Genomic DNA, 16,885 nt, shown 5'->3' on the forward strand with positions numbered 1-16,885 from the left:
ACAATCATCACCATTTTAATAATATAAAGAATATATGCCAAAATAATGTGGAAATTTATTAATGCTAATCTCCTGTGGCATTGCAGATCAAACATGGTAAACCTCGGTTATAGAGCGAAGGATAATTTGTCCAAGAAACAATAAAATCAAAGATTTGGAAGACATTTTTGTCTTGTATTTCACAACACTGACAGCAGTTAACCATGAAATAGAGTGAAATATAACTTGATTTGGATGCATTCTATTTTGAATTCACTTTTTTAATATAACAATGTTTATTTATTTGTCACAAGTAGTCTTACGTTAACACTGCAATGAAATTACCCTAGCTCTAATATAGCTTTTTAAATAAGAATAACAACAGTGATTAGATTGCTTTAAGTAACTTAGTATGGTTGACATTTTTGTGTCTGCATGATTTCGACAATACAATCTTAATTTGAATTAGTCTTTTAAAGGTGCTGCAAATGTCTATGTTTGATAATCTGTGTCAAATAATGATGGGCAGGAACTTCCAAGGATTGGTAATCACAGCTGGATTGCCTGTCCATTCCTTTTTTCCTACCTTTATTCTGGAGCTGCACCTTCCTCGCCCGACCTTCCGACTCAGGCCAGGTGAGAAAAGTGCAGTGCAGCAGCTTTCCGAGGCTTTTGGTGCAGGACAGCAGAGCCAGAGGAATGGAAGCCATGTCATGGGTGGTCAGTGGGGGAGGAAATTTCAGGAGTTAGTGATGGGTGGAAGAGTGGTGTGATTAGTGGGGATGGCGATCAAGTGAGGAGAAAGATAAAATTGGTTGGGGGATCGGGAGGTCAGTGACGGAGAAAGATGGTTCAGAGGAGGATGGGTCGGGGCGTTAAGTGGTCAGTGGAGAGTTGAGTGGGTGGGGGTAGTTGATTGATGGGGTGATCAGGAGGGTAGTCGGGGATGGGAAGATAGCTACGGTTTAGGGGCTAGTTGGGGATGGGATATAGTCAGGGCTCTAGAAGATAGTCATGATGTGGAGATGCCAGTGTTGGGCTGGGGTAAACAAAGTAAGAAGTCTCATATCACCAGGTTAAAGTCCAACAGGGTTATTTGGTAGCAAAAGCCACTAGCTTTTGGAGCGCTGCTCCTTCATCAGGTAAGTGGGAGTTCTGTTCACAAACAGGACATATAAAGACACACACTCAATTTACAAAATAATGTTTGGAATGCGAGTCTTTACATGTAATCAAGTCTTAAAGGTACAAACAATGTGAGTGGAGAGAGCATTAAGCACAGGTTAAAGAGATGTGTATTGTTTCCAGACAGGACAGTTAGTGAGATTTTACAAGCCCAGGCAAGTTGTGGGGGTTACAGATCGTGTGACATGGACCCAAGATCCTGGTTGAGGCCGTCCTTGTGTGCTGAAATCAGGCTATCAGTCTCTGTTCAGCGACTCTGAGCTGCGTGTAGATGATTGTTCAGTGAAGACGAACATCTCACCAAGGCCATCCCCACACCCCCACTTTTTGCCTTCAAACAACTGCAGGACTTCAAACAGACCATTGTCCACAGCAAACTACACAGCCTTCAGGAGAACAGTGGCCACGACATCACACAACCCTGCCACAGCAACCTCTGCAATACATGCCAGATCATCGACACAGATGCCATCATCTCATGTGAGAACACAATCCTGATGTGGATATGCCAGCGTTGGACTAGGGTAAACACAGTAAAAAGTCTGACAACACCTGATGAAGAGGGAAACCTCGAAAGCTAGTGAGTTTACTATCAAATAAATTGGTTGGACTTAAACCGGGTGTTGTCAGACTTTTTACTGTGAGAACACAATCCACCAGGTACATGTACATACTCTTGCAACTCAGCCAACGTTGTCTACCTGATACGCTGCAAGAAAAGATGTCCCGAGGCATGGTACATTGGGGAGACCATGCAGACACTCCAACAACGGATGAATGAACACCACTCAACAATCACCAGGCAAGAGTGTTCTCTTCCTGTTGGGGAACACTTCAGCGGTCACGGGCATTCGGCCTCTGATCTTCGGGTAAGCATTCTCCAAGGCGGCCTTCACGACACACAACAACGCAGAGTCGCTGAGCAGAAACTGATAGCCAAGTTCCACACACATGAGGACAACCTCAACTGTGATCTTGGGTCCATGTCACACTAGCTGTAATCCTCATGATTTGCCTGGGCTTGCAAAATCTCACTAACCCTCCTGTCTGGAGGCAATAACCTCTTTAACCTGTGCTTAACACTCTCTCCACTCACATTGTCTGTATCTTTAAGACTTGATTACCTGTAAAGACTCGCATTCCAACCATTATTTTGTAAATTGAGTCCGTGTATTACATGCTCTGCTTGTGAACAGAACTCCCACTTACCTGATGAAGGACCAGCGCTCCAAAAGCTACTGGCTTTTGCTACCAAATAAATCTGTGAGACTTTAACCTGGTGTTGCGAGACTTCTTATTCTAGACGGTACTTGGCAGGGGGGAATAATCAGGTATTTAGAAGGACAGTTGGTAGAGTGGGTGGTTGGTCAGTGAAGTGGAGGGTAGTTTGGGAATTGAGAGAGTAGTTTGGGGTGGTGGGGTGTACTCAGGGCACGGGGGGTATCTAGGAGTTGGAAGGTGTTTTAAATCTTCTAATTATTCCTGGATAACCATTCTGCTAAGAGAGTCAGAACTATCCAGCCTCTGATTCAGGGCAGAGTATTGAATGGTTCCCAATGCCAGAAGTTTGAACTTCCCAGGCAACTCCCATGCAGTGCTTGTGTGGAGACTTCGGGGTTATCCCTCATGCATCTTCTGAGGTACCTCATGGATACAACCCCCATCCCATAAATTGGAAGGTAAAGACCATGTTGTTAAATGTTGCTATATATGTAAGTATATATTTATACCAGATGATCAATGAATAATGTTAAATCATACAAATTTCATTAATAAAGATAGTATTTATTATCTATTATTTATTAAAACTTTATTTCTTGTGTTTTAAGACAATTTAATTGTGAGTGATACTTAAAATCTTTCTTTTTTGCAGCTTTACAGAATTCTAGGAAAGACAGTTGTGTGCTATCCCATTGTATTTGATTTGAGTGATTTTTACATGGCCCAAGATGTTCTGCTGCTGATTGATGACATAAAGGTATTATCTAAGAAATCATGGTCTGAGTTTGTCTTGACCTGAGTAAAATTGACCGTCAATAGAAAAAGAAAATCCAAATTTTGTTTCAGAAAAATAGCACAAACATTAATTAATTATTTGATATGGCAAGAGCTGATGGGAGTAAGTTAAACAATTCATGTATTTGTACACACATGAATAATCCAGAATGAGTTGATTTAACTGCTTTATTCCTAAAAGGATAAGCAGATAATTTTGTAAATGAATTTAAGATTAGGTTATTATTTTTCAGGCTTCAAAATGTTTATAAAATGTAAGAACCTTGCAACAAAATTTGCTCATATCCCAAATAAAGTCACTAAAGCAACTCCGTTTGAATTTGTGTAAAGTCAGCTGAGGTTTAGCTCACTGACTTGGATGAAAGCATGAAATTGACACCTCCAAGAAAGTCACATTTTAGTAACAGTTTGCATTATTACACCCGTACTTACACATTGTGAACCAGTCCTCACTGTAAACTTTCACAGATTTTCACTAGTTGGTGATCAAGGCATTTCATCAAACTAGTTTTGCAGAAATATAGCATACCTTAATAGATTATGCCTGCCTGAATGTCCCATGTTTGATTTGATTAGTTTCTTATCAATAATGTTTTACAAAACTTATTGAAAATTGTTTTGTTCCTCTTGTATAATGCTTCAGATTGCATGTAAAAAGAAGTTTAGGTAGAGTTAAATATTTCAAAATGCTGTGATTGATTCCCAGAAGGAGGAATTACACGGATAGATGGCAGAAGCTGGGGTTGTTTCCTTAAAGAAGGTTAAGAGATTTGATAAAGTATCCAAAATTATGAGGTGTCTATAAAAAGTTAATTCAGAGAAATGAATTTGGCCAAAGGGGCGAGAAGCAAAGGACATTGACTTAAAGTGGTTGGCACACTAGGTAATGGCAATATAGGAAAACTGTTTTATGCAGTGGTGTGTCCCTGGAATGCACTACTTGAGTATGTGTTCAGGTACTATCGGAACTTCCAAAAGGGGATTGTGTTGGAATCTGAAGAGAAATAAATAGTAGAGTTATGGGGAAAGGACAGTTGAGTGGAATTGACTGAATATAAGATCATAAGACTTAGGACCAGAAGTAGGCCATTTGGCCCATCACATCTATTCCACCATTCAATTAGATTATGACTGATCTGATAAGATTGCTTTGCAGAAAGCCAGCATAGACACAACAGACTGAATGTGTCTGTGGCTTTAATTTTATAATTCTGTGACTTTGTGGTTTCTTAAAAAAACACACAAAATTTCATGTGGCCATCCCCATTGCTTCAGGTGCCAAATCCAGTGAATAGTTTTGTATGATATTGAATTTTATAGGCCAGAAAGATTCCAGACTAAAACTTCATTGTGTCACATAATTTGAACAAAGTATTGGAATTGGAATGAGTTTCCATCAGCTACAGAAAAAGAAAGGTCGCAATGGTTCCTGTTTCTGGTCCTCATTATGAACAATATTATTGTTCATTAATTCCTTCTGGAGAGTATGCATATGTAAATGTATGCCTACAGGCCAGATCCAAGGCTTTCCTATTCTTTGCCATTGAAGTACTGTACGCAGGTGATGCTTGCATCTGCACATATTCAGAGACCAAATTCCAAGCCATTGTCAACATGTTCACCGAGACATACAAGAGATAGGCCTGGGTAAGACAAACATTCTGTACTAACCTGCTCCCATCACACATACCACTGCCCTCCCAGTTTTCAAAATCCACTTCAATGTCTTGGACAACGTGGACCACTTTCCATACTTTGGGAGCCTAGTGTCAACAAGGGTAAACATTGACAACGAGATTTAACACCATCTTCAATCTGCTAATGGTCAGTCGCCTGAAGAAGAGAGTGAAGACCAGAAGCTAAGACCTGACACCAAGCTTGCCTAGCTCTGTAGCTCAGTCAACAGAGTAGCAGTGATACCCCTCATCTGTATGGATCAGAGACAATGACTATGTACCCCAGACATCTCAAAACCATGGAGTAGTACCACCAGCATTGCCTTTACAAGATTCTGCAAATCCACTGGCAGAGCAGGCACACCAATGTCTGTGTTTCCACTCAGATCAACATTCCCAGCATTGAAGCATTGACCACGCTCGGATCAGCTCCACTGGATGGGCCTCATTGTCTGCATGCCTGACACAAGACTACCGAAACAAGCTCTCTACTCAGAGCTTCAACAAGAAGAGTGAGCCCAAAGAGGACAGAGGAAACACTTCAAGGTCATCCTCAAAGCTTCCTTGAAAAAGTGCAACATCTGGAAATCCCTGGCCCACAACTGCTCCAAGTGGAGGAAAGGCTTCCGAGAAGGAAATTAGCACTCCAGGTTTCACTGAGCAAGCTGAAGCCAAGCATCGACAGTGAATAGCATGCGTGGCAACATGGACACCCCACCCACCCACTCCACCAATCACCATCTAACTGCCCTACCTGTGACAGAGACTCTAGGCTGTGCATCGGACTTTTCATTCCTGAGAACTTATTTTTAGTGTGGAAGCATTTCATCCTCGACTCCGAGGAACAGCCTAAGAAGAGGAATTTAGTTCAGAAAAGGATTGCTCTCATATTTGATTCCTTTCCACCTCTCAATTTCACATCTTGCTAATTCTCACAATGTAGTGTTACATGTGAAAACCTAGCACTTGAGCAAAACTGGTTCATGTTGCCCTAAGAGTATGTGCGCAAAATCAACTGCCGCGTATATTAATATCTATTCAGTTTTGTATATTAATTTCTGTTGCTTCTATATATAGTACAATAATAGGCATTTTCCATGTGAACAACGCCACTGTCTCTGGCAAGATGTGATATACTCTGTGAATGACTAGTTTCCAGGTTCTCTCAGACCCAAAAGCTTGCTGAAAAACATAGCTGACACAGAAAAACATTTCTGACACAGAAAATATGTTAATGTCTAATAAATTTTATGTAAGTTGTTTCTATACTTTATTATGTTCAGAAGCTTATTTCTTGTCATAAAGTAAAACTTTATTTATTAGTCACATTAACACTGCAATGAAGCTACTGTGAAATTCCCCTAGTTGCCAGAACCTGACGCCTGTTCAGGTCAATGCACCTAACCAGCACGTCTTTCAGAATGGGAGGAAACCAGAGCACCCAGAGGAAACCCACGCAGACAGAGGAAGAACATGCAAATTTCCCACAGGCAGTGACCCAAGCTGGGAATCAAACCCAGGTCCCTGTGAAGCAGCAGTGCTAACCACTGTGCTACCATGCCTTCTACATAAGTACTTTGCTTGGGGCAAGAAGACAAGATAGAGGTTGAGAAAAGTTTCAAAAAATAGCCTAAGCAATCTGATGGACTCATCTTTTTTAGATGGTAGCTGTGCTGATTGCCCATAGGCTTTTTGAGCTTCACAACTTATTTTGGCTGCATGTTCCACGCCTGTCTAATTGCACTTCATTGCTGCTTAATGAAGGTAAAATTTGACTCATCAGGTAAAACAGAACTTATGTTTAAAAGATGTGGTGCTCACAGCATGACATATACGTGTGTGATGCGTAAAGATTTTAAAAATGTAAGTAGATAGTTAGATTGACAGTCCTTCCAATGTTACAAATTGTTGAATTCTTTAACAAGCAATTGTAAAAATTTACTATCAAATTTTCTTCATCAATTTTGTCCTCAGAATTTACTACAGTTTACTAAGCAGTATTGGAAGATGAATCGTCGTCCTCTCTTCCTTGTTTTGATCCGTGAAGATAACATTAAGTAAGAAATTTTTTTGTTATGAAAGCTTTTTTCACAATTTCTTTTCCAAATATTAAATTATAGAAGTAATCTAAATTGATACAATTTTTTTCCATTTAGAGGAAGTCGACTGAATCCTATTTTGGACATGCTGGCAGCATTCAAAAATGGTAATATTGGAGGAGTGAAAGTTCATGTTGACAGACTTCAGGTACATGAAATCGAAATGTGTATCTTTTATGAACTGTATTTGCTTTTTGTAAATGTATAGCTGGGGGTAACCGCATATGATAAGAATTATTAGCTTGATTGATCCAGCCAAAACATCTCAGTTCCTTCCAGTATCAAACTCATCGTGGCATCATGCAGCGACTGTCTTCACAGCTGTCATGCATCTGTTAGCAGGAGACGCATATTCTCTCACGGACACTTTCACATTCCCACCATCCTGTCTGTCATGTTGCTCGTACTCCATCCTCTGATTCTTCTGAGTAGGACTCACCTCTTTGCATAGCCAGAGGGGATTTGGGCCTGGGGTAAGATGCTGTTTCAGAGAGCTCGGTGAGCTGAATGGCCTCCTTCTGCAGTGTAAAAAGTGCTGATGATGTAGTAGTATTTTCTTTTCATAAACAGCTCTTTGGTTTTGTATTGCAGACATTAATATCTGGTGCAGTAGTGGAACAACTGGACTTCCTTCGGATAAGTGAAGAGGATGAGTATGGTCCAACTAAATTCCTTCATTTAAATAAAAGATTGTTTTTACTTCATAGTGTTCTTCCTCAAACAGGATTGACTTGAGAAATCTGTTTTTCAGAATTCCACAGTTTGAAAGTTTTGAGGAGCTGGAATTTCCAAAACATTCAAAAGTGAAGCGACAGGCAAGTGTGTCAGTTGGCACTGAACACGAGCAACAACCTGAAATAAATCCCTCAGATTGGATGTTTTCTCCCACAACGGATATTCTGCAAAAGCTGGCTGTAAGGAAATAAAACATATATTTTTTAATTCATTTACAGGCATGGCTAGGCTAGCTTTGATTGCCCATCCCTAATTGACCTTGTGAAAGAGGTGGTGAGCTGCCTTCTTGAACTGCTGGCATCTGTATGGTGTAGATATACATACTGTGCTGTTAGGGAGCAAGTTCCAGGGCTTTGACCCAGCGGCAGTGAAGGAACAGCCACATGGTTCCAAGTCTGGATATTAAGTGACTTAGAGGGGAACTTAGGAGTGGTGGCTTTTCCATGTGTCTGCTGCCTTTTCCTTCTTGATGGTAGTGGTCATGGGTTTGGAAAGTGCTGCAAAAGGAGCCTTGATGAATTCCTGCGACACTGCTGCCACTGTTCGTCAGTGGTGGAGGGAATGAACGTTTGTGCTTAATGCTCCATTATTTGCATCTTTGTCATGTCAAAAATAGATATAGTCCTCATATATAAGGACAAGTCTTGGTTACACCGATGGAAAACATTCGGAAATTTGTGACATGCTGAGGAATATAGCCAGTGGCTACTATACCCATTCCCATCCCTTCAATAGTTTACTCTTCCTACTTTGTGCTTGTTCTCTATGTAATGATCATCAGATTTCAAAAGCCTTTTTATTTTTATTACAAGCATAGTCCTTTCTTGCGAACGTCTTCTGATTTTTGTTTGAAAATAATGTAGATGCATGAATGCTTTTTGCTTTAGTTAAACATTGTTCACTTGGTATTAGTAAAGCATACTAGTGCCTCATGCTCACCAGCAAAGTGCACTTATGTAACCTTTGACATAATAAAAGGATCCAAAGGGATTCACAGGTTCAAAATAAAAGCAGTGGATTTTGGAAAGGAACTTGAAGATATTGTCAAAGAGATATGTTCTAGAAGATTTTTGCAGAAGAGAGCATTAGGAAGGCAAGAATATTTAACGAGAATGTTCCAAGATGTGGGACTAAAGTAGTTGAAGGTTCAGCATCCAAATCAGGGAAAGAAGGTACATTTAAATAAAGTCAGAATTACAAAAACAGTGAAGTGCATATTGGCATGTTGTTGAGGGTGTTGGAGATGTGTGCAATGTGTTTGAGGGTGGGGGCTGGTGGCAATGCAAGATGTTTGGTTTAGAAAAGGATGATGAGTGAAAGGAGAAAATTTCTCATTGTAATAATGGAAGGCCTTAATAGCCCCTCAGCTATCCGCCATTTGAGGCCAGGTAACTGTTCCACCAAACCAGCGTGTTTCCCCATTGGCTCAGAGATGGGAACATGGCAGCAAATCAGTCTACCAACTTGTATTAGGAAATCGTCCACCTCCAGATATCAAAAATTCTGCCCTTTTGTGTCCCTGTCACAGCTCGCTTACCCACCCAGCATTAATATATTTGGTTACAATACACCTGGCCTTAGATTGTAAATTGCTGAGGTCCCTGCATTCATCCTGTGTAACCCCAATGGCCAATTTATTCCAACTCTGTTTACTGTTAGTTGGTCAATCCTCTATCCATGGTAATATATTATCTTTAACACCATGAGCTCTTATGTAGTTTTATATGAGACCTCATCAATTACCTTTAGAAATTCAAATACATAACATTTATTGGTTCCCCTTTATCTATCATGATCTTGACACCTCCAAGAACCCTCCAAAATTTGTCAAACACTATTTCCCTTTCGTAAAATAATAAGAGCATGAAAACTGATTGTAAGATGATTTTTGAATTAGGTTCCACCGTTTCCTTTATAATGGATTCCAACAATTTTCCAATGACATATTAGATAACTGGTCTATAATTTCGTGCTTCTGTCTCTCTCTTTTCTTGAATACAATATTTAATTGAATATTTAACAATACAAATAGAGCTCACTTAAACCTGTTTCTGTTTCCTAACACAACCAATACATTCACTACCTCTGCCCCTTTTAAGACTCTAGGATATATGCCATCAGGTCCAGGGGATTTGTCAGCCTTTAGTCCTATTAGTTTGTGTGGTACTTTTTTCTCCAGTGATACAAATTGTTAAATTCTTTCCTCCCTATGTTGAGTAATTGCCTATTTACTCATCCTTCTCAATTGACACTTTTTTATGGGATTATTCCAGCATCTGTTTAGTTTGCCAACAGGAAGCCTTCTGGACATAAATGTTTTGATATTAAATTTTGTGATGTTTTTGACATTTTTGTAGCTTTGTTTTCAGTAAAAAGGAGAATATTGGCAAGTTTAATCAGTAGCTTGATAAAACTTTAAGTATGTTTTAAAATGTAGGATGTATCCAACTTTACTTTATTTGAATTTATTCATATTTGTTTCCATGTGTTGTATGAGTAAACTGTTAAAGTAAACTCCAAGAAAACATGTCAAAAATGCCAACATTACTGCATAATCAATTGTGATGTAGTTTGATTCAAACCCAAAGTAAACTCCATTGTTGAATTCTTTTTTTTAAATATTTTAATAAAGACTTGTAGTTTCTACTGACCCACTGGAGTTTTCGTGGTTTCAACTAAATGTTGGTGTATTTATTTAGGATTGCACCTCCCTTATCTGCCAAGCTGTGCTGTTGAGCATTTTGTTGAAACGAGAAGGGCCTAATTTCATTACAGCAGAAGGTGGGTTTTATCACATTGTCTAAAATGATAATATGTTTTGCAACAAAATAGTTTCCACTGCTTAACAAGTTATTTTAGGTTGCAGTCTAAGTATTGCACTTCTGTTGAAACATATTTTACCTCAAGGTTAAATGTTAATGCTAGAGGAAGTTCAGCTATTGCAAGGCCAGTCTGGTACAGTGTTTATTTGTAGTGTTGCCAATCTGGGAATATCTAGATGGAACAAATGGGCTGGCAATACTGAAGGGAGCATCTCGGGCCAGAGCCCAGAGAAAACACTGTTGTGGGAGAAACCAGTAAATACTTGAGAATTTTTTTTATTAGATGAGAAGCAGAGTTAGAAGCCGAATTTAAATTGCAGCATGGTCAGCATTTAATGTAGATGAGGAGCCAGGGAATTAATCTGTTTTTTAATGGAATTTTAATTTAAGCTTCAATTACCTTTCAAATTCTAAAAAGAACTAACTAAGCACAGTTCAATGTTTTGAAACCGAGGAAGGCACCATATCGAAAGGCAATTTTTCATTTCTTGTCAATATCCCACCTTTGCCTCCAGTGTTGAAACACATATTGTCAAGAATCGTAAAGGCGTTACTTTATCGATAAAACATAGAAACATGGTTTAGATGATTTGTTATGTAATTAAGCTTCAGATATAAAACTCTATTTTTGTTTGATCATGTAAATTCAATATTTTATTAAAACTATAAATTCAACATTATATATGTAGAACTCTTAAAAATTGCTTGATGGCATGTGAAACATATTTAATTTATCTTACAGCTATTATACGTATATGTCTCTGGTTCAGTTGCCACAGTTCACAGAGATTTATATATCATATGCCTACAGACACAACTGGAATCAATTTTTTTTGAATGCACCCAAATAATGCAGTGTATGTTTGTTCATTGTAAACACAGGATTATAGCAGGCTTCTTTGGCGAGCGTTTTTCTGAAAAGCACCTTTTATACATTTTATTCATTGAAGCAAATCTCCCACCTCACTTTCCCAGGACACATTGAAATCCCAACTTTAATCTCGCAAAAGTACAATTTGGAACCCTGGCTCAGCTGGGTTTTGAAATTCCTGTTTCTTCTTTCTTTTTGATTTATGTAGTGTGCTTAAAATAGAAAAATGTCCCAAAATACTTCACGGATGAAGAAATAAATAGAAACTGAACCTTTATGAAAGAGTTAGAGGAGGAAACCAAAAGCTTGGTCCCAGAGTTAGGTTTTAAGGCTGGCTTTAAAGAATGTAGACAGAGCTGGAGGGTTAAGGAGGGCATGTCTAAGCCCTTGTTTCACTAATGGCTGGTTAGAAGGAAGAACAGGCTGTTGTAGTCAAGTGTGTCTCCACTTTCAAAATCTGTACTTTTTTATGTTTGTTGCTTTCTGATATTCTGCCCTTGCTGAAGTTCATGCTTTACAGAATTAACAGTGACACAAGTTTCTGTAATCTATATAATGACTAATAGTTGCCTCATGCTAAAACACACTCCAAATTTGCCAGAATATTGACCTTGCACCAATTTATCAGGCTCAGTAAAACATCTATAATAGTTAAAACAGAGACAGCAAATTGAAGCAGCAAAATAATTTGACAAATTTTACAACATTACAGTATTCAAACATTCATATTATGAACATCGCCGAAAAGGGATTAACTTGCCCTTTGCATTGTGATGAAATGAATTCTAGAAAATAACAGCTTCTGATTGTGCATTCTTTGCTTCATTTTATCTTTTTGTTACTTTTACAGTCTTGATGTCACCTAAATGTGAATGGCAATGAACACATCATTCTTCTTGTTTAGGGGCCTCTGCTGCTTGTTCAGTCACATAATATTAGGACAAACAGAAGATTGAAGTAAAAGTCTAGATTTTAACTTTTAAAATTGTTATCGTGCGCAGTTATCAGTCACCATAATGAGATTAGCGTTCAAAGATCCAAGAGAATGCTTCACTAAATAGGTGCACATATAATTTGGAGCTCAGCATGAGATTATGCATTGCAATTAGATGCATACCAGTGAGAGATGAGATCCCACATCATTAAAGCATCCACTTCTGTTTCCATAGCTTTGTTATTATACAAAAGACCAGCAGGAAGGGAAAATCAGAAAGAAAATCAGTCTGTTATTGTTAGAGTAGTACTCGTTTTCTATAAACTGGTTCAGATATAATTTTGAACCAATAGGTTTTGGTGTTGAAGGGAAAATCTGCTCCACAATACTGGCACACAGTATTACAGTTATTGAAAACACACACCCTTTTGTCATTTAGCATTTAATAAGATGGAATCAAGCCAAATTCCTTATTGTTTGCTAGTTATAAGTTATTCTAGCGGTGGTGTTGCTTCCAATGGTTGCCACAAGTTTTTAATGTTCTCCGTCAGTCCAGAAAATGCTGGAATGGTGCATCTTGTAGCAAGCCTGATATGGAATTGGATCTTTCTCTTCACCTTTCAGATTGTTTTACTTTAACATTGCAAATTGCTAGAAATGGAAATTGATAATGGCACACTGACTTCAGTTGCACATCAGGAACTTCAATATAATTGCAACCGATGATTTATCACCTTAAACAAGTCCAAGGATCGAGAAAGAAATAGAGAAGGAAATAGGGTGAAATAGAATCAAATAAAGAGAGCTAACAATGAAACAATTTGAGGCAAATTGAAACTCATGTCGTATCACTTCTTCACCATTAATTAATTTTTTTCATTAGTAAGGCAAGTTTTGTGAACACATGGAGCAGACTTTTCCATAATTTGTCAGTGTCAGGCACTGGCGTCGCCAGGTGCATAGCTGTTTTCTGTCAGTCATTTGTGGGGATGGGGGTGTGCAAGGCTATCTCCGCAAAGATTGGAATGCTATCTATCAAGGGTGCAGCTATTAGCTGTGAAGCTTAACTCCCTCTTCCCCCCCGCCCCACCAATGGACACAGAGGATCTCCCGCCACAAGCATCTGGGTGCCACCCTGCCATATATGTGTTACAACCCATGCCGAGGCATTGCTAGGGTATGACTCTGTCCCCTACAGGGCTAAACTTACTTTGGCGCCCCTAGTGGGAATCCCTCAGCTGAATCCCATTTTAAAATTTCTGTTGTAAACCGCACCGACGTGACATCGCATCGGCGTGGTTTGAATATTCCGTGAAGGGGGATCATACACTGGAGAGGCCTGTTAATATTAACATTTATTAAAATCCATTTAAATGAAGTTCCCACCTTTTGTGGGCAGGAACCTTGTTATGTCACCAGTAAATGGATGGGGAAAATCAGGAAAAGTGATCTCATCAGTGCCAATCTAATTTTCTGACTCTTGAGATTTTGCACCTGCTTCACCATTTACACTCGCAGCTGACATGAGCACAAAGTTGCCCCGAAAATTTTTTCCTGCAATTTCTGGATCTTGTTTGCAATTATGGCCCAGTACTGCTCCTTAAAATGTGCCTTAAGGTTTAAAGTTTATTTATTAGTGTCACAACTAGGCTTATATAAACACAGCAATGGAGTTACTGTGAAAATCTCCTAGTCACCATACTTCGGCACCTGTTCAGGTCTATCCAATATCATAAAATATAGGTAATGAAACATAGTTGCATGACATCCAAGCAAAAATTAATGCACTTCCATGTTAGCACATTAAAAAGACCTTAACTCATATTTTAAAGAAGAGTAGGGAGTTCTAATAGTCTAGTCAACTATTAGGCATGGAGTTCTAATGTTCTGGTCAACATTTAAGTAATTGAGTTTTGTAGCACAGATGCTTTTAAGCGGATCGGCACATTGGGGAAAAAAGGTTACGCTGATTGAGTTAGATGAAGAGGAAAGAGAGGAGGCTCATGTGGAGCTCAGGCATTGGCAGTCATTTTCTGTGTTTTAACCATAACAAAAAATAAATTAATAAGTTATATATATCAGCTGGAGGAATTTGAGTCCATAAGATGACCGCCATGCTTGCCAAGATAGCAATGTTGACTGCACTTTAAAGCAACAACTGTTTTGTGAAATGTTTTGAGAAGATGAGAAGTTTGATTAGATATTATGTCAGTAAACGTTCTGAGATGGTGGGGATAACAGGCACTGCCATTCGTATCTCAGTTCCAAAGGCACTATGAAGATTCCAAACTTCCCAAAACTATTTTAAGAGGCCAATCTTACTGGCTCATCACGCCGTTCGAGCTGTGTCCAGCCAGTAAGATCGGACAAGGAACAGAAAATTAGGCTCACTAAAGCAGGTGTGTTCTGCACCTTTTGTGGCTAGTTTGGCACTGCAATCTTTCCATACTTTGCCAGTTGTCCTAGTAGCAGGGAGATTTGCACCTGTAGGGAGGAGGTAGGCACCTGAGCCTAACTCTCCGGTACTAAACCAGCTTCAGAGTGCTCGATCAACATTGCGCAGGGTATCCCCTCCCCACCCCCCAGCTCCCAGCACTGGGGCTTCAGGACCCTCCCCATGAGTTCACTGGCGGAGCCCTGCGCACGCACCCTCCCATCTTGCATAATCCATTCCCCCGCACATCCCTCCTTCCCTTCTTACATAGCACCCAGTCCCCACTCCCCCCGCCCCCACCCCCATCCTCTGCATAAGCCTCTAGTTGTTGTGCATATCCACATCCCACCTAGTCATCACCCTACCCCCACTCAGGCCTCACACACACAAGACCCCCTCCTCACAGGCACAACCTTGGCACTGTCCTGGCACACTTATCGTGGCCAATTGGGCAGGTGGGTGCTGCCAAGCTGGCACTGCCCAGCCATGCCCTGACCACCTGGGTATGTATGTGGCAATTATTTAATCCTAGATAAGTTTCTGAACCATTGCACCTGAAACCTAAAATGGTGCTGCTTTCAGCAGTTCTTGATTTTATTCATTTGATTTCTCTAAGTTTTCCATTGTACAATATTATGTCCTATTAAAAGCTATGCTATGTTCTATTTTCAGGTACTATTATAGATTGTTTGGAAAGAATTTATCGACGTTCAGGCAGCAAGAAAAACTGGTCTGTATACTAGCCGTTACTTTACCCTGTTGTGCTATTTATTATGTCAAATACCCATGTTTGGTATTTGAGATACTTAACATAAAATCTTATTGTGTTATTTGAAGTATGTAACCACAGATAGAAATCAATTGAAATGGCAAACCTGTGCTGATTCAAACTCTTATCTAAAACCTCTACCTCATTTTCTTTCCCAAATTCCTTGTATAGTCTCCTCTGTCAAACGCTTATCTATTTCACTATGAAGTCTATGTCCCTATAATCAGTTGTGATAAAGCTTTCGGTGTTCTTATAATACAATGGGGAAAAATATATTTTCTAACCTTTCTCCTTTAATCCCTTGTGATAATCCTGTGTGAATTTCCTGTCCCTCATTTTGTGCTTCCAACAAAACCAATTTTGGTGCCTGAAGTTTTCCCCATGACTAATATAAGATTAACTGGTCTGTAATTACTCAGTTTAATCAACGTTTTTTTCTTAAACAAAGATGTTAGCAATGGTCTAGGCTAATGACAATATTTTCATTTCAGTGAAAGTCTCTGCTCTCTCTACCTTACCTTTAACAGCTAAAGGTACATGCTTCATCTAGACTTTTACTATTTTCTTTCAGAACGTTTTTTTTGTTTTCTGCAGTTCCCTCCATAAAGAGTTCTATACTCTCATCCTGGTACATCTGCATTCTTACTGCCACCATTACTTAAAAGCACGGGTGTAATATCTCCACCAGAACTTAATCCTCTACAGATAGATATCTTGCATTCCAAGTGCCCTAATCATCATGGAAGCATTGAAATTTACAGTGCAGAAGGAGGCCACTTGGCTCATCATACTAATGCTGGCCTTCTGAAAGAGCAATCATGCCTCCTTCTTAGCAATAACCCTATTAGATTCTCATCCTCGGATACGTGTACAATTATCTATGGAGTCAGCCGATGCCATTTTACAGGTGGCATGTTCAGATCCCAAAAAGTCTGAATGAAAAATAAAATTCCTCACTGCCTCTCCAGATTTTTGTTGACAGTTTGAAATCTATGACCTCTAATTATTGACCCATTGATCCAAGCAAATGTTTTTTTCTCTCTACTTCCCCAATCAAATTTTCTCATTTCCCTGAAAACCTCTATGGTGTCAACAAATCTCCTCTGTCATATGGAGAACAGTCATAACTTTTCCACTCTCAGAGTAGAAATCCCTTGTTCCTAGTAGTGGCAGTAAACCTCAATAGTAGCCTTTTAATGCTTTTTCTTAAATGCCCTCCAAACTAGCCTGCAAATTTTATAATGTTATTTCCTACACCTGAGTTGTTTATGAAAATTGAAAACAATAATGGACCCAAAACTAACATTTCAGTAACATTACTCCCCTTGTCTTTAACTATTCCTTTGTTTTTTATATACTTATTTA

At 39.2% G+C, this 16,885-nt stretch overlaps 1 protein-coding gene across 3 annotated transcripts in view; it reads left to right on the top strand.

Annotated features, from left to right (window-relative positions):
- Positions 1–16,885, top strand: part of phkb (phosphorylase kinase, beta) — a 274,002-nt gene that overhangs the window by 209,783 nt on the left and 47,334 nt on the right. For all 3 annotated transcript variants that reach the window (XM_080186956.1, XM_080186954.1, XM_080186955.1), the window contains 7 exons: positions 3,038–3,142; positions 6,831–6,913; positions 7,013–7,103; positions 7,547–7,608; positions 7,707–7,869; positions 10,390–10,471; positions 15,424–15,481. In XM_080186956.1, coding sequence (XP_080043082.1) covers positions 3,038–3,142; positions 6,831–6,913; positions 7,013–7,103; positions 7,547–7,608; positions 7,707–7,869; positions 10,390–10,471; positions 15,424–15,481 — 644 coding nt within the window. The remainder of the gene's footprint in view (positions 1–3,037; positions 3,143–6,830; positions 6,914–7,012; positions 7,104–7,546; positions 7,609–7,706; positions 7,870–10,389; positions 10,472–15,423; positions 15,482–16,885) is intronic.

The sequence above is a fragment of the Carcharhinus amblyrhynchos genome, chromosome 4 (assembly GCF_965287045.1).
Source record: "Carcharhinus amblyrhynchos chromosome 4, sCarAmb.v2.hapA, whole genome shotgun sequence".
NCBI lineage: Eukaryota > Metazoa > Chordata > Chondrichthyes > Carcharhiniformes > Carcharhinidae > Carcharhinus > Carcharhinus amblyrhynchos.